We start from the raw sequence: 19,563 nt of genomic DNA on the forward strand, positions 1-19,563 counted from the left end.
AGAGAGAGAGAGAGAGAGAGAGAGAGAGAGAGAGAGAGAGAGAGAGGAAAAAATATAAGTGTACCAAGAGCTGGATCAGATTTGTGACTGGATTCAAGACTTCCTCTCAGGTAGAACTCAACACCTGACTCTCAACAGAACAAAAACGACACATGTAAAAGTAATTTCTGGAGGACCCCAAAGAAGTGTGATAGGACCACTACTTTGTAAAATGTAGATGGTCTAGTAAAAAGCATTGGAAGCTCTATAAAACTGTTTGCAGGTGATGTTGTTGTCTGTAAAACGTAGTGATGCTAGAAGACAGTACCAATTTGCAGAATGGTCTACAGAGCTCTGACAGTTGACCCTGAACATTAATAAATGTAACATATTGGGCACATATAGGAAAAGTGGTTCACTGCTGTACAACTACACCATTGACGACAAATATTGGGAAACTGTAACCACTGTAAAATACCCAGGTGTAACTACACAGAGCAGCCTTAAGTGGAATGACTACATAAAACAAATACTAGGAAGACAGGCTGTGATTCATAGAAAGAATCTTTTAGGAAATGTAATTCATCCTTGAAAGAAGTGTCTTAAAAAGTGCTTATTTGATTTATTCTAGTGCATTTTTCATCAGTCTGTTATGCTTGCCAAGTAGGACTAATAGAAGAGAGAGAGAGAGAGAGAGAGAGAGAGAGAGAGAGAGACAGAGAGACAGAGAGACAGAGAGAGAGAAGATCCAGTGACGAGCAGTGTTTCATATGGGCTCATCTAGTCAATGCGAGAGCAGTACAGAGATTCTCAACAAAGTCCAGTGGCAGATGCTACAAGAGAGACATCATGCAGTACAGAGAGGTTTACTATTGAAATTTCTAGAGAGTCAGACAACATATTCTTCCTCCCACGTAGATTCTGCAAAATGATAAGAAAATCAGAGAATTTAGAGCTAATAGAGAGGCTTATGGACAATCTTTCTTCCCATGTGTCATTCACGAGTGGAAGAGAGGGAATGAGGGATCAGTTAGTGGTGCCAGAAGTACCCTCCACCACACACTGTCAGGTGGTTTCCGGAGCATTGGTCGAGAATGTCCGGGCGCAGATATGCTCCTCCTTCAGGTCCCTTTGGAAGTTAAAATGCTGCATGTACCAAATCTCAGAACACTGTATGATAAAGTTAAGCAATATGTTAATGCTTTCTGAGTACTTCTCTGTGCTCCTGTTCCCACTGCTGCAGTATTCCGTCTTTCACATGACGATGGTTAATAGGAAAACTTAACTTCAGTTGTAACAACCCTGTATTTAAATTATGTTGGTGTAATCTGTTGTTTACAACTAATTACCTTTTTATTTTTATTCCCCCAATATTGAAATATTTTCATTTGGAAAATCAGGCATGCCTTTCAGACCTTCAGGCTATAATTTGCAGACTTATTTTCCTTTAAGAGTAAATATATTATATTCTCTTTACTCTGTTTTAGGTTATTTTCCTACATGGCCTTGGTGATACAGGGTGAGTACTAAACTGAAATTGTTTTTGTCAACTTTACAGCTAAGATTAAAACATCTTTGTCAAATTTTAATATGAATTTTAGGTATTTACTAGTTTTCAACCCATCATGATGCAGTATATTTCCGTAATGCTCGTCTTGTGTAGCCTTGGCTCCTGTCTGAATGGCATTAAATTTTGTTTCACAGTGTGAATCACGTCTATAAATAATACACATTTAAGTCTCATAATTAAGAGAAGACAGTTTTGTATATTCACATTTGTTTCCCAGTGGTAGATGTTAACTTATTGTTTCTTTGAAACCTTGTCGTCCACAGTTGTCATATTAATATCGTTCTGTCAAAATTTTATCCGTAACTCAAAAAAGGCACCATTAAATAACATCACCAACAAAATGCGTTCACAATTATTCTTATTAATACATGTCATTTTTCACCAACTACTAAAGTTAGTTGAGAATTACTTTAATGCAAATTGTAGCTAGACCCTACAAATATTGATATCAACATCACCATATTTATTATGTTTTCAAAAGTGATAAGAGAAAACAGAATAAGCTAGACAGACAAAATATTAGTCACTAGCTTGAAAGAGCAAATTGGTTTCTTTACAGTGTTGTAGATGGTGGAAAACTGGTACCAGCCAGTCAAGTGACCCTCCACTACTGATGTATGTCATGACAGTGAAGTGCTGTTTTTGTGCTAGTTATTTGTACAGAATCAATGTAGTAAGGTGGATCTATGTGGAATTGTGACTGACTGGTAGCAAGGAGCTATCACATTCGTGATGTTCTGCTGTTTCTTTTTCTTGATATTGACTGGCAGGGAAAAGTCTGCTTGGGAACTACATTCTGCTATTATTTAATATTGCTCACCTTGTTATTTCTTCACACTCGCCAGTGCTGCTGCAGTTATTGCTGGAAGTTAAGAGTACAATCCAACACCCAAATTCTCATAATAAATACAATTCTTCCCATAAACCACTTGTCATGTGTTGTACTCTTATTTACAGTGACCATGCTTAACAAAGTTGGTTCGTTATTTCCAAGGAGAAACACACATTAATAAGGGCTATATCCTGTGCTCATGACATCATTGGAATTGTCAAGGCAGTTCTTCTTTCATGGCTCACAACATATCTCTAAGGCAGGATCTCACGAAACAGAATAAACTGCCCAACCAGCAGGTACTGCAAACTTGTGGGACTTCTATTGTTGTCCTGACTTGCAGGCATGTTGTGTCCGTCCATTCCAGAATACGTGCACATGAATAAAACACAAATCCAAATAGCAGGTGATATCAATTCATTACTTAAAAACAATGAAAGCAATCAATTTTTGACACTGAATCTATTCAATTAAACAATTACTTAAATAAACTATTTATGATAGGGATCATCATTTGTCAATTCAGTTAATGCTTGTGCAACAAGTAGTATGTTTACAGATTCCTCCTCTGAGGTGAATGATTGTGTCGTTATTGTGAAATGCGAATAAATACTGAACCTCCAAAGTTCAAAACTAGTTTCGACCTTGTTAACTAAAAGTATCAACAGCTTGTGTGTACTCAGTGCATGATTAGATTGGATGTACTTTTCATCCCCGCTGATCCACACTGAGGAGACCTTGTGGAATGCAGAACATGTCAGAAAACAAGATTACACAATAAATATTTACAAAATGAGAACAGATATGTTAATATGCCTTCCACAGATCCCAAATGAAATTGCGCTTGTGGATGAGGAATTGGGGAAGGGGTGGGGGAGGGGGTGGGGACTTAAGCATATTTGCATTTAAAAGATAATAACTTGTCACCAAACATTAAATCTTCACTACACTTAGGTACATATGATAATTCTTACCCTTTTGTAGCCACAAATCACAAAAAAAAATAAGTAAATACAGTAAAAAAAAATTACTGCACAAAATTTTTACACAAGTCAGATTGTACTCAAATTCGCAATATGTGACATTAATAACATCACTCAGTTCTGCCAAGAAATCACAGCTGTAATTGCATCTCCTTTGTAGTGAACATACTTATTCATGTTTATAGCATACGGAATGCCCCACAATGAATTACGAGGGGGGGGGGGGGTTAAAAAGTTCTCAGAATGGAATAGAAAAAAGTACGTACTTCAATGAAACGTTTTTATTTTTCAATGTAGTCTCTTTGTAGATTAATGCACTTGGTCCAACGGTGTTCCAGTTCCTTGATCCCATCTCGAAATTAGTTTCTTCCAGGTCAGCAAAATAGTCATCAACTCTGGCTATCAATTCTTCATTTGAAGTGAATCTTCGTCCACCAAGAAAAATTTTCAGTTTTGAGAAGAGATGGAAGTCTGACGGAGCCATATCAGGTGAATAAGACGGGTGTGGCGACAATGTAATTTTGCCATAGTGACGGCACATGTTTTTGATTCAGCTTCAAGAGTCATGGCACCCATCTTGCAGATAATTTTTTTCCTTTCTAATTCTTCAGTTAAAATGTGATATACCCTTTCAGATGACATCTGCCAAGTGTGAGCAGTTTTACACACTTTCAATCAGCATTCCTCCATGACCATTTTGTGCACTTTCCCAATGATTTCTGGAGTAGTGACACATCTTGGCCGCCACTGCATGGATCATCAACCAAGCTCTCCAGATCAAATTTAAATTCATTTGTCCATTTGGCAACAGCTGAATATGAAGGAGCAGAGAGAGTCCCCCAGTGTATTCTGGAAATCAGCATGAATGTCCTTTGCTTTCATACCTTTCTTTACGAAATACTTAATCACTGCTCGAACCTCGGTTTCCCCCCCCCCCCCCCCCCCCTCCCCAGCATCTTTGCATATCACTACACGGGAACAGCAGCAGAGCCACGTCACTTCCACAGCTCTCTTCCAAGAGCACTGATGTGGCACATGTTTACAGGCAGCAGTCCAATGAATATCACGTGAACAACTCATTGCACTTGCGCTGGTCTCTCATGGTGATTACGAGAACTTTTCAAACCACCCTCATATAAACAATTAATCGTAGGTATGTATTTGTCCTAACATCACTTTCTCTTCACGCCACTATCGGGCAATCATTTTTTTGAATATGAATACTCAGATAACAAATTTTTATTATCAGTATGGATCATTAAACAATTTTACAATATCTCTTTATACTAGTGGACTATCCGTTACTAGGACATGTAGTCCATTTGACATTTTAATCCAGTCACCCACATTTCATTTAACTAATTATTTCTTCAAGAACTCCAGATTTAGTAGCCATACTCATTACACTTTTGGAAATCTGAATAAAATCTTCTCAGTTTCCAAGCTACTTCATTTTTAATAAAACTCTCAAGCTTTCAATGACTGCTGGTACTGGCATGGTATTCCAATTATTTAGGTATGATTGCAGCATCTGGCATCAGTTGGAGAGGGCCAAAATGATGCATGTGTGGAAGGCGAGTTGCACAGCTCACAGCAGCTCCAGTCTGCCAATGTACCTCTGACATCAAGTGACATGAGGCACCAATGCCAGGTTTGAAACTGCCACTCCCACCTCCCTACAGGTTCTAAGCATCTGACTTCTATTTCTTTTTATATCTAGATGTGGCACAGGCCTCTTGTGCCTGGTCCTGGAATTGCAGTGTGCCGTGTGCCTAATGCGCACACGTCGTTTCGGCCCCCTCTGATTGATGCCTGATGCTGTAATCATACCTATATAAGCTGAACACTGAGCCAGCCCTCGTAGTCAGCAGTGGCTTATTACTCTTGATGACAATGGTGGAGATAGCCATCAAGAGTTCAAGGATTAGCGTTTTATTCAAAAGGACGCAGTTTGAAAATGGAAGACATTTTATTCAAAAATGTTTTGACAAGTCTGAGGAAACTTGGAAATCACTGGATGGGTGCTGTACCTGTAAACCCAACCATGTCACTTACTATCTGCAATTAAAAAAAATAGAAATACCTCTAATACAAAAGTGTAGCAAACTAGATCCACACTTCCCCTAGGAAGAGTATATGAAACTCTACAAAACTATAATGGGATATTGACACATGTCAGTTCCAGGAAGAACATCATCCATTGTTATGAGGCTGATTCCCTGATCAGGTACTTTCATAATTTATGATACAGCTACTGAATCAGAGGAATCATGTTTCAAACAATTAACAACTCTTTGTTGTTGATCATTCTACATTCAGTTATCTATATTTCCAATCCTGAGGAATATTATACAAAACTCACACTTGCCTCACTATTATTCCATCTTTAAGGTACCATATGGAACAAAGTAATAAATTCAGGTAAATTCATCTACTTTGCCATTTTGGAGGAACCTCAACATTAACAGTACTGACTTATGTAGTAACCGTCATCATACATCTCTTTCTGCAAAAAGATACTCTCTACATCATTATTTAACTCTCCACAATGATAGTGTCCCTATTTAAGTTTTTCTTTTTTTCCCATTTATAGATCATCCTTTCCCTCTAAGTGCACCTATACTTTCCAATGCACCATACATATATACATATGAAGGTACAATATCTCATCAATATCTTGCATAGCCCTACCTTGTCCTTCTATACATACACTCCTGGAAATTGAAATAAGAACACCGTGAATTCATTGTCCCAGGAAGGGGAAACTTTATTGACACATTCCTGGGGTCAGATACATCACATGATCACACTGACAGAACCACAGGCACATAGACACAGGCAACAGAGCATGCACAATGTCGGCACTAGTACAGTGTATATCCACCTTTCGCAGCAATGCAGGCTGCTATTCTCCCATGGAGACGATCGTAAAGATGCTGGATGTAGTCCTGTGGAACGGCTTGCCATGCCATTTCCACCTGGCGCCTCAGTTGGACCAGCGTTCGTGCTGGACGTGCAGACCACGTGAGACGACGCTTCATCCAGTCCCAAACATGCTCAATGGGGGACAGATCCGGAGATCTTGCTGGCCAGGGTAGTTGACTTACACCTTCTAGAGCACGTTGGGTGGCACGGGATACATGCGGACGTGCATTGTCCTGTTGGAACAGCAAGTTCCCTTGCCGGTCTAGGAATGGTAGAACGATGGGTTCGATGACGGTTTGGATGTACCGTGCACTATTCAGTGTCCCCTCGATGATCACCAGTGGTGTACGGCCAGTGTAGGAGACCGCTCCCCACACCATGATGCCGGGTGTTGGCCCTGTGTGCCTCGGTCGTATGCAGTCCTGATTGTGGCACTCACCTGCACGGCGCCAAACACACATACGACCATCATTGGCACCAAAGCAGAAGCGACTCTCATCGCTGAAGACGACACGTCTCCATTCGTCCCTCCATTCACGCCTGTCGCGACACCACTGGAGGCGGGCTGCACGATGTTGGGGCGTGAGCGGAAGACGGCCTAACGGTGTGCGGGACCGTAGCCCAGCTTCATGGAGATGGTTGCGAATGGTCCTCGGCGATACCCCAGGAGCAACAGTGTCCCTAATTTGCTGGGAAGTGGCGGTGCGGTCCCCTACGGCACTGCGTAGGATCCTACGGTCTTGGCGTGCATCCGTGCGTCGCTGCGGTCCGGTCCCAGGTCGACGGGCACGTGCACCTTCCGCCGACCACTGGCGACAACATCGATGTACTGTGGAGACCTCACGCCCCACGTGTTGAGCAATTCGGCGGTACGTCCACCCGGCCTCCCGCATGCCCACTATACGCCCTCGCTCAAAGTCCGTCAACTGCACATACGGTTCACGTCCACGCTGTCGCGGCATGCTACCAGTGTTAAAGACTGCGATGGAGCTCCGTATGCCACGGCAAACTGGCTGACACTGACGGCGGCGGTGCACAAATGCTGCGCAGCTAGCGCCATTCGACGGCCAACACCGCGGTTCCTGGTGTGTCCGCTGTGCCGTGCGTGTGATCATTGCTTGTACAGCCCTCTCGCAGTGTCCGGAGCAAGTATGGTGGGTCTGACACACCGGTGTCAATGTGTTCTTTTTTCCATTTCCAGGAGTGTATATCGAGTTAACATACTCCTACTACATTCATACCTGGTTTATAATCTGCCTTCTTCGCTGTTTTCATTGTACTACTCTGTAAACAGTTGTGACTTACTTATATAATACTGTAAATCTGAAGGCCCTCCTATTCTATGTTTCATCAATCGTATCTGGATGTTAGCCCGTCAGATTTACTCTTTTTAGCTAAGGGTATATCCTCTTAGTTCCCATGTCAAAAGTGACGTAGCTAACAACCTGTACTATGTAGAAGGAACAACTCGCCTAGGTTTTGCAGCCCTTCTGCAGACCTATGTTTGATAAGTTCTGTTGTTTGCCAAATACAGATGTCTGTCTTTTGTTACATTTAATTCACACTGCGTACGCATTAGTTATCCTATTGTGTTGCTTATGAAATATAGGCTACTTGGAAGTAAATAATTTTAAAAATGATAGGGAAAAGGTTAAGAAACTGCTATACAGAAATCTAAAACTGAAGGAATGTAGTAGACAACTCAATACCTAGTGGGTGTCCGTCTGCTAAATTCACACAGAATGTGAATTTATGTCAGGCATGTTTCTTGGGACACAAATCTTTGGTCATGTCTGTATTATACAGCGAGCACTGTTTGGCAGGGCGTGCAAGGACTAGAGACGCTTAGGCACAGACAGGATGGTGGAAAGTAAAAAAAAAGGAGAGGAGCAGAAAAGGGGGGGGGGGAGCAGGGAAGGGGAAAGAATGGACAGGTGCATTGGCAGAGGGTGGCACGTAAAGAGGATGAGGGAATATGAGATGGGAGAAGTTGATGGGATGAGGGGCAGAAACTGTTGTGTGGAGGGTGTGGTGCAGTAGGTTATCATAGGTTGAATCTGGGATAATTTCAGGAGCGGAGAATGTAATGTAATCATAACAGACTTTTCTTTACCATTCGAAGGGTTTATTAAGAAAACATCCTTTGGATGTGGAGTTCCTAAAATTTTTAATAGAACTTCATAATGGTGGAAAAACTTCCCTGTTTCTTTCTTTGATGGTAAACTGGGATGAAAAGCTTTTACTATCACCATGTCATCCAGCTTAAAATTTGGTGCACTTGCTTTAAAATTATGTTCTTGCACCCAACATTGTGAATCACTATTTGTTACCTCCCTTATTTCTGCCCAGGAAAAGCTCTCACAACTTTTCTCCTATTAAATTTTTGTTAAACACTTCTACTGGGGAAAGTCCAGTTGACTAATAGGGTAACTCATTAAAGATAACTGGAATCTCTGAGATCATCTGCACCCAAATCATATACTTCATAGAAAAATACATATGACATAATCTTCATACGTTTCATTATTCTTGCAGATGGGCTATATTGTGGGTGATAGTTTGGAATAAGTATATTTTCCCACCTTCCCATGCTAAAAACTCTTTGAAAGTATTACTTATAAACTGTGTCACATTATCAGTGAGTAAGTGGTTTGGTTTGCATACATCTGCGAAACAGTTTCTTGGGATATTGATTGCGGTATTTTTATTTGCTAATTTAATTGGGATATAGGTTTACATATTTTGACAGACATTCTGTCAAGACTAAAATATAAGAAACACCACCTACGTCATGTAATGTGTTAATGATTACTGGGTACAAAGAATAATTTATTTGGCTATTATTTTCTTTAACCTTCTGACAAAGAACACTTCTTAACACACATTTTATTTCTCTCCTCAGATTTTAAAAACAATAAAACTTTTTCATGTGTTGAGTAGTGATATAAAATGCCTGGGCATTTATAAATTGGGGCAGATACCCAGAATAAATGCCTGGGCAAATGCCCACAATTCATAAATGGCTAGGCATTGATATTTATATGCCCAGGAATTTCCACATTTTAAAGATTAACTGAGAAGTGGTGCTTATAAAAATCTTAAGCTGATATTTTGTATTGGAAAAGGTGTTTAGCAGCACTACTTCTTTAGTGGTTGCATAACCAAATTGGAATAGCTGCTTGAGAGTTAGGGGAGAGTTATTAGGGGAAATAAATTTGACTTTAAACACAACTTTTTGTGTGTTTTATGAGGTCGCTCCCTGGGATAGTGCACACTAAAAAAAAGATTTATATGATGATTTTTATCTTCCTGAGAGTGGGGATCCACTCCTTCCCACACAAATTGTCTGGACCAAATTCCTTGTTTGTCCCTAGAATAAGCAAAGTTCTCTCTCACTTGAATAACATTTAGTCCAGTATTCTTTGTTGTACCACAAACAAAACTTACTGCATCATACATCTCCTTACAATCAGGGTACTGTATTGTACTGCTGGATCTAGAAGATTAGCTGCAAGATGGGTGTCGAAATTTTTTTTTTTTTTTTTTTTATGAAATCCTTTTTACGTTAATGTTCTCATTTTATCTTAACAGCAGTGCAGTCATACGAAAGTCTATAAAGAAAGGAGCAGAATAGAAAACTATTCTGTCTCAAATGTTGTTACATCTGACACTAAAGCATTCCCTCTCCCCACACTGAAAACAGTTTAGCATTTAAGAATACATTTATTATCAACAAACACATGCCATCTGTTTAACACATTCAGTAATGATTTTGCTATCAATAATCATTCTTCAGTAATATTCAGACATTTGACACAAATTATAAAATGTTTTATATTACAAAGCAGTGAACTAAGGACGATACTTCTTTTATACTGGCATATCACTACACAGCTGTGTGTGTGTGTGTGTGTGTGTGTGTGTGTGTGTGTGTGTGTGTGTGTGTGTGTGTGTGTGTGTGCGCGCAGCAGAGAGATGTCAGCAAATTGTGCCCTTCCATGGTACTGCATGTTGGAATGCTAGTAACAAAAAAAAGATGCTCTTCTCTTCTTTCCATTCACTATAAGCAATGAAGGCAGGGAATGTTATACATGGATTTAAGTGTATACATTTAATAACTTTTAATATCAGGAGTATCGCACCCATCACTTATTTTAATTGATAAATAATATATTCTAGCAGCAAGAACTTTAAAAAGTACTTTTTATGTAAATGCCCAGATTTTAGGAATTTAAAACTGCGTTGGGCAAATTCCCAGGCAAATACTAATTTGTAAATGTCCTACCCACTGGGCATTTGCCCACCCCAAATTACTAGCATTGATTGCACTTCCACATACCAAACTGTCCATATCCCCTGTGAATAAGCCAAATTAGATCTTCTACTACTATTGTAAGTATACAGAACTTCCAGTGACGACTTTTCATGCTGCCTCCAAAATAGTTTAACCCCTTTACAGAACCATTTCTTCTTATCTTCTCATGCCAAGGTAGCTTCTGTAAGTTGTTCTGTTACTTTCTCAAAATATTCACCAGTTTACAATTCATCTTGTATTTTTCTAGCCAACATTCTTACCTCATTCATCTAGCTTATGGATAAAAAAGATGTTCTAAATACAACAGCAGGACCTTCTGTTTCACCTCCTGTATTCATTGCCACTGGTTGTGAACGTGCATAAAGTGCATCTGGCACTAGGTTTTGTGAACTTTTCACTAATCTACTCTGTAATTGCCCCCTCCATGAAAAATGGTGAGGCCAGATCAGTATACATTTCAGTCTATGAACCCCAAATAACGGTTTGAAATTTTTCTTGACCCCAGACTGTGGACAACAGTTTTTTTTGGTAGCTGTATAATTTAATTCGTGTTTGTTAAGATGTCTATCGGCAAAAGCAACTGTATTACATTCTCCCTCATTGGGATCCCATTCTCCTTGAAACAATTCCTGCCCAAGCCACTGTTCTGATGCATCTGTTGCCAGCTTAAAGGATTGATGCATTGTAGGAGGACTCAAAATTTTAGCTTGTAGTAAAGCTTACTTAATATTATTAAATGCTTCCATTGTGCCTTCATCCCACATCATATGGACAGTTGCTTCAAAAAGATTCAAGAGTCATTAGCCTATAGAAGCCGGCTAATCCTGGAAATGTATGTAATTGTTTTACATTGTTTGCAGCTGGGCAGACTTTTATTGCCTGAATTTGTTCCGAATCAGGATGTATCCCTTTCACTTCTGCAATATGCCCTAAAAACTTTAATTCTTCTGTCCTAAAATGCAATTTACGTAGTTTTATTGTTGTGCCACTCTTCCCATCTTTTTAATGTTGTAATAAGCAGGGTGCAATGTTCCTACCAGGTTTTAGAAACCAATAGATCATCCACATACATTATTAGTTCCTGTATTAAGTCGTTACCTAAAGTTTCGTCTATGGCCCATCTGAAAACTGCTACAGATATATTTAAACCATAAGGAAGTACCCTAAACTGGTAAGTCTTAACCATCGAACAAGAATGCCATACATGGCCTAGTACCCAGCTGTCAGATCTATCAAACTAAAAACTTTGCCTGTTCTAACTTTATAGTAATTATTCTATACTAACAGATCTACACAGCTTTATATCTCTTACTCTTCAACTATGTTTATTTGAAGTCTGAGTGTCTTAATAGTAAATGAACACCCTGTTCAGTTTTCTGTATGCACTCAGGCTATGTTGTATAATACCGTTGTCAATAATTTTCTATATTTCTTCTTGCACCACTATTCAAATACTCTTAGTAATAGCATACAATTTGCACAAAAAAATTGTCTTTTCTCTTAAACATAAAAGTATAATCACCAATCGCTCCCAGTTAATTCAAAAATACCCCTTAATATTTCAGTGATACAGTAGAAGCCCAATATAACGTGGTTGCTAGGGAACATGCTTTACCCTTGGGTTACAGCGTACCTGCAGCATATTGAGAGTTAGCATGGAAAGTTAGGAAGAACATGTAATGCAATATTATACATACTGTACTCTCTGTATTTAATTTTAAGAACATTAGAAGTAAAACATTTCAGAAACTCACCAAATGGGGTACAGCAGTCAGACAAACTTCACCCAAACGTCAACCAAACAATAATGAGAGTTTCCATATGGTATAAAAAGTACACTATGAAATATGGTATGATAATTTACAACAGTGGCTGAAAGCTACAGTACATCATTACTCTTCTGCTTTAAAGAAGTCAGTTAGTTTTCTGTGGCGGGTCATTTCATGCAGTTTCTTCAGTGTGTATTGCTTTAAACTCATTGGATGTGACTACTGAATTTGGTTTGGTTCACTTTGTCACTCCATCCACGTAATAAATTTATTTATACTATCCAATATTCCATGTGTACTGGGCACATCAACTAGATTTTCTTCTTCAGCTTTGTCATCCTTAATCTCAACTGCTTCACTACTCTTATTTCAAAAGGCATCAATAATGTCCGTGTCATCTATGATCTCTGAAATCAGTTCAGATTTCAAGAACATTTCCATTTCCTCATTTGAATTTACTTCACAGCAATAATGAGTCTTAAGTGCTGCCATGTCCAGCAGCTGAATTAATGTCATCATGCTGTGCGACAGAAACAGTTTTTATTTTTCTGTCTTTTGATTGCAAAAAATTAGCAGGTGGATGGGCTGGATAGTGGTCAAGTAATAGTTGAGTTTTTTTTTCTCAGATTGTGTGACTGTAGTGCTTTCTAACTGATGGAACACACTTTTCTTGAAACCAATTGGTGAAAATGTCACACGTTGTCCAAGCATTCTTTGACTTTTAATGATGGTAGGTTTACGTGATTGAAGCATCTTGGTCTTTTACTTTTACTTCTATAAAGAGGTTTCAGCTTATGGTTGCTCGATTTATTTGTGGCAAAAAAGAGGGTTATTCTGTCTTTCTTCATTTTTAAACCCGTCTTGTTTCACGATTTGTGTATCGTGAGACCTGTTTAGAAGCAATCCATAATAAAGTGCCGAAGCAATCAATAATAAAGTGCAATTTCATCGCAATTGCACACTTCATGACCAATTAAGTTTTCATCTTCCATTACTTTGTGTAGAACTTCAGGAACCTGTGAAGCAGATTCACTGCCACATGACCTTGCTTGTCCTTTAACAGTCATTTGGCAAATTCAATTATAACATTTCCATCTTGAAAACCATCTGTTGGAGGCTATAAAATATTTGTTTTCATGTAAATCAAAGTGAAATTTTTCAGCTTGGGCTTTAATAATTGCCACAAAAATTGGCACACATTCACTTATTTTTTTTAAAGATAAGGCATTCATCCTGTTGACTGTCTTTTTCCTATTTTGGTCCTTTTTCTGCCATTTTCGCATCACTTTCAACTGTGTTTACAAAACTTCTAAGTTTATTTACTTCTTTCACCCATCCCACGATTGTTCCTTCAGGTACACCACACTCGCATAATAAATGTTTTAGTTTCATCAGTCTTCACACAGTCCATAATTTTTAGTTTATCACTCACAGAATACACTTTCTATTCTGTGAAACACAGAAATCTAGAGAATGAATGAATAATTTATGATCCACATGATGGTTGTGCTCATTTCGATTATTGCCAGGCACTGTTGCCCAACCACTTTATTGACTGTATGAGAATGTTAACCATAAGATGTGTATTCATAGCTTCAGTCAAGCAACAATACTGGTTTGTTGATAAGCCAAACCAAAGGTTGAGTTTGCGTCAATCTGTTTTGGTTATTGTTTAGAAAGCGTGGACATTGCAGCAGTAAACTGCACTGCAGAAAGGCTACATGCAGACACTAATTAGATCTTTTCAAGTTTTTTGAAATATACCGAGGTTGCAAAATTCATTCATAAATGATGCTATATTTTTTGGGTACATCATCACAGTAATTGAGACTTGATGAATTTTTGTGAGGGGTGAACCGTGCAGCAGTATGTCATTTACAAAAGTTTTACCCAGCTGGAACATTGCTTCCCAGAGTCCCCCAGTGTGCTGTCTAAGGTCAACTTTTGCATGATGCTTCAGCTTACCCAGTAAATGTTGCATTTATGAATGTGTGAGTCCTATTGTATTCCCTTGTCAGGCTGGTCACTAATATTAAAAGCACATTTCCTCTTTCTTCTCTTACCTTCTCTCCCTTCAGAGGAAGTGTTGCCATCACCGGTGGCAATGAATGTGCTTCCTTCAGAAACAAGTGCATCTGTAATGCTTATTTAGCCCTAACATTTGCAATATAATTAAAATTATCAATAGCTGGCATGCCTCCTTCATGGTATTTACAACAAAATTACAGTGAGCAGTTATCGTTGCATTACACACAAATCATTGACACATCTAGTTTCCTGTACATGCACACACAGGAAAACATCTGAGTCAGGTGCTATTGCCTGCATTTGACACTTATCAACCACTAGTGGGGTAGATACCACTGCACCTACATCAATATCAGCTAAATTGTTATTGCCACACTCATTTGTCTCACTGCAGCACGCATCTTCTTCGTATGGCAGTACAGCCAGCTTGGACTCTGAATTCTCAAGAGATATTAGAGCTACTAATCCTACATTATATTCCTTAATTTTCACAATCTTACTATCTTCTGCAGTGGCTAAACTCCCAAAATTAACATCTTTTTTCCTGACTGTTTCTTTTGTTTGATATATCCCTATGCCTGCAGCAGTTTACACCTGGATCAGGTGTCTTCTCTGCACATCTAACCATCCTCTCTTCATTTTCCGTGTTTCATCTACATAAAATTATTGACAGGATTAACTGTGCCAGTGGTAATTGAACATATTGTGATAGCCAGTAAACTGGACAAAGCCCTGTCCCCTCTTACAACCTCCAGCTGCTTTTGCATATTAGTATTATCTGCTCTCAGCTGAGCTAACCAAACTGCCAAAGCTTGTAAAATTTCACTTGTGTTTCTGATTATAATATTGTGGAACCTTTACCATCACAGCACAATAGGAGAGTGCCCTACTAATAGAGTACTAACTAAAATATGTTTTACAAACCCTCAGATCATTTTTTTCAGCCTGTTTGCCACAAACTACCCATGAAGACAGAACTACAAATCAGACCATCCACTCACCGTTACATTTGTAGGAAAAAGGGGGAGGCAGTTACTGTGGTCTTAACGCTGCTGATGCTGTCCTCAGTCCAATTGCAGTCAGGAGTTCTGTTCAATGCTCTTTGTTTGTGGGTGGCTTCACAATCTTCTACACCTTTTCTGATGTTACAAGAACAATGAGGCTAAAAGCTTGGACCAATAAAACTGGTTTTAGGTTCTCACCAGAGAAGATTGTGTGTCAGTTTTATCCTTGCTCATTGAAGTTTTAAGGAACCAGAGCTCACAATTGGGGATAATACTTCACACTTTAATGTCACTATGTGCTTTGTTGTCTACTATTTAACTCGAAAAGACTTGTCAAGAAAGGGCTTCAGATAATTGAATATTTTGAAATGCCCCAGCAGAAAGGCCTGAGGAACTGAAAGATCACATCTCCTGCAGTTTTATGGGGCAGTTGTCAGATCACAGATTACAGCAACTGTGTTTGTAGATCACTACTGTTTCCAACCTCAAGATGTTAAACGTTGTCCATCATTGGGGCATTTGGATGTCAACTGAAGCCTTTCGGATCAGCCCAGCTCGTAGTCTGTTTGCTGGGGCTGGTGAACCACCACTCTGGATTCAGTGGCACCTCCTCCTGGCTCGACATGCCCTGAAAATCTCAGGTGCTGCATTAGTCATTGGCATTTTGTGGGGTAATCCATCCTAACTCTTAAACAACTGTTAAGGAATTGGTTCCATGTGACATTGTCATTCGGGATACGTGCTACTGACAGTCTCAAGGATCTAGATGTGTCGGACCTCTCTTTATACAGCCAAGGATGGAATAAATTACCTCCTTGGTATTTTCAGAGATCCAAAGTGATTTTAATCTTGACATGGTACTAGAAAACTTGTTCCATATTCTAATGAGTATGTAATATGGTTCAAGAGTAAATCAAAGAAAGACAAAGTTAATGAGAAGTAGCAGAAATGAGAACAGCGAGAAACCTAACATCAGAATTGGGGATCTTGAAGTTGACCAAGTTGAGGAATTCTGCTACCTAGGCAGCAAAACAACCGATGATGGGTGGAACATGGAGGACATAAAAAGCAGACGAGCATAGGGAAGGATAGCATTCCTGTCCAAGTGAAGTCTACTGGTATCAAACATAGGCCTTAATTAGAGGAAGAAATTTCGGAGAATGTACGTTTGAAGTACAGCATTGTATGTTTGTAAATCATGGACAGTGGGAAAACTGGAACAGAAAATAATTGAAGCATTCAATATTTGGTGCTACAGAGGAACGTTGAAAATTAGGTGGACTGATAAGGTAAGAAATGAAGAGGTTCTTCATGGAATTGGCGAGGATAGGAAAGAAATGTATGGAAAACACAGACAAGAAGGTACAGGATTGTGGAACATGTGTTCAGACATCCGGGAATTTCCATGGTACTAGAGGGAGCTGTAGATGATGACAGAGATTCGAATACATCCAGCAGATAATTGAGGACACACGTTGCAAGAACTACTCAGAGATGAAAAAGTTGACACAGGAGAAGAATTCGTGGCAGGCCACGTCAAACCAGTCAGAAGACTGGTCACTTAAAAAAAAATTATCATTGTTTGTGGGTGGCTTCCTAGCAACAGAATGGACTCAGTTGTTTAGTTGTTTTCCCCGACATGTTTTTCAAAGTATGCCTTCAGGAACAATTTACAAATTGTCATACAGAATTACATGGTGTTATGGTGGCACTGGAGTGGATTCACGGGCATTAGAGTACAAGATTTCTCATCTGTTTTGACTCGTCAGTGCACGAAAAGTGTCCACCAAATGTATTGGGTGATCAAAAAGTCAGTATAAATTTGAAAACTGAATAATCATGGAATAATGTAGATATAGAGGTACAAATTGACACACATGCTTGGAATGACATGGGGTTTTATTAGAACCAAAAAAAATACAGAAGTTCAAAAAATGTCCGACAGATGGTGCTTCATCTGATCAGAGTAGCAATAATTAGCATAACAAAGTAAGACAAAGCAAAGATGATTTCTTTACAGGAAATGCTCAATATGTCCACCATCATTCTTCGACAATAGGTGTAATCGAGGAATAATGTTTGTGAACAGCACTGTAAATCATGTCCGGAGTTATGGTGATGCATTGGCGTCGGATGTTGTCTTTCAGCATCCTTAGAGATTTCAGTTGATCACGATACACTTGCGACTTCAGGTAAGCCCAAAGCCAATAATCGCACGGACTGAGGTCTGGGGACCTGGGAGGCCAAATATGATGAAAATGGCGGCTGAGCACACGATCATCACCAAACAACGCGCGCAAGAGATCTTTCACGCGTCTAGCAATATGGGGTGGAACGCCATCCTGCCTAAAAATCGTATGTTCCAGCAGGTGTTTATCAGCCAGGCTGGGGATGATGTGATTCTGTAACATATTGGCATACCTCTCACTCGTCACGGTAGCAGTTACAAAACCAGAATCACGCATTTCCGTGAAGAAAAAAGGCCTGATAACGGTAGATGTGGGAAATCGAACGCATACCATGACTTTCTCGTCATGCAATGGAGTTTCCACGTCAGTTCTAGGATTTTCGGTAGCCCCAATTCTGCAGTTGTGGGTGTTGACCCTTGGAACGTGAAATGAGCTTTGTCGGTCCACAACACGATACTCAACCAATTGTCATCTTCCACCATCTTTTGAAACGCCCACACCGCAAATGTCCTCTGCTTCACTAAATCGCCAGGTAACAGTTCATGATGGCAATGGATTTTGTACGGATAGCATCGGAGGGTATGCCTAAGTGCCAACCAAACAGTAGTGTATGGAATGCCGGTGCGACTGCATGAGCGCTGACTTCTCCGTACATAGACGAACCTGCTACAGTCTCCATTTCTTCCTGAACTGTCTCAGCAGCATTACGCCTTGTGCTCGATCGGCCACTACGGGGTCTATCGTCTAAACAACCTGTGTCTTCGAACTTCGAAATCATTCTCGCCACAGCTGCATTTGTCAATGGACTTTTACCCATTCAAATCCCCTTCCTATGGTGATAGGATGGTAATGCTGAACTAGCACATTCCCCATTCTGATTATAAAGCTTCACTAAAAGCGCCTTTTCAGGTAACGTCAACATGCTGCGACTGCTGGTGCATCTGATTCTCTCTCTCATTACAGCTCCTTTTATACACAATTGTCATGCGCAGTCACTGACGTTTTTCTGTCCAGTACCATCTGTCGGACATTTTCTGAACTTTTTTTTTCCCCTCTAATAAAGCTCCATGTCATTCCAAGCATGTGTGTCAATTTTTACCCCTCTATCTACATTATTTCGTGGTTTATTAAGTTTTCAAATTTATACTGACTTTTTGATCACCTGATATCTGGTATACAAGTTGATTCAGACTGATGTCCTCGCCGTTAAGTTCCGAACCCCCCCTCAATCAGTCAGCCAGTTGATTCAGGTCATCCTTGACACCTTACAGCAACTGCATCACTATGTCAAGGAGGTGATATTTTGCTTGGTACCTGGACACGTCAGGATACAGGGAAACAACATGGCTGACAAAACAGTCAGAAAAGCGTGTCAGGTTGGTGTTGTACAACAATATGCTGTCGCATTCCATGCTGTCATCTCATTATCTGACAGATGAATTGTTTGTCAGTGGTATACTGTGTGGTTGGAGATGAAATTCATTGTACATATTTCCTATTAAACAGAACAATATATCAAAAGCAAATCTCAGACCAGATGAGAATGACCTTTCTCTTCGCCTTCTTTCTACTGATTGCAAGGGAGAGGTTACACTACAATTCCCAAAGTGCTGTGTGGAAGTCGTAGTACAAAACATTGTAAACTACTCCACATGTATAGGAAGTCCCTCGCGCACCATCCCACACTCTGTCCTTTCTCTGCTCCCCATGAGAAAGGCATGTTGACTACTCATCATGGTGCTGATAGGCCATGATATTGAGCACTCCACATCCAAAATCATCATTTTCATCATTGTCTTCTTTAATCATGTACTTTAGATCACCTATCAGCTAAAGTAATTTTTGGTCCCTTCTGGGTTTGACATTTATTCTCAAAATGTTTCCTGTAGCATGAGCCAACTGGGGAAAAATGCCTTAAATAATGCTTGCTGCATACAGTGTTAAAGATTGTCTGAAAAACAACATCTGT

The 19,563-nt window shown here is 39.6% G+C and overlaps 1 protein-coding gene across 1 annotated transcript in view; it reads left to right on the top strand.

Annotated features, from left to right (window-relative positions):
- Positions 1–19,563, top strand: part of LOC126175258 (acyl-protein thioesterase 1) — a 132,338-nt gene that overhangs the window by 16,896 nt on the left and 95,879 nt on the right. The window contains exon 2 of the mRNA XM_049921900.1: positions 1,467–1,498. Within this exon, the coding sequence (XP_049777857.1) occupies positions 1,467–1,498 (32 nt within the window). The remainder of the gene's footprint in view (positions 1–1,466; positions 1,499–19,563) is intronic.

This window comes from Schistocerca cancellata, chromosome 3, assembly GCF_023864275.1.
Source record: "Schistocerca cancellata isolate TAMUIC-IGC-003103 chromosome 3, iqSchCanc2.1, whole genome shotgun sequence".
Taxonomy (NCBI): Eukaryota; Metazoa; Arthropoda; class Insecta; order Orthoptera; family Acrididae; genus Schistocerca; species Schistocerca cancellata.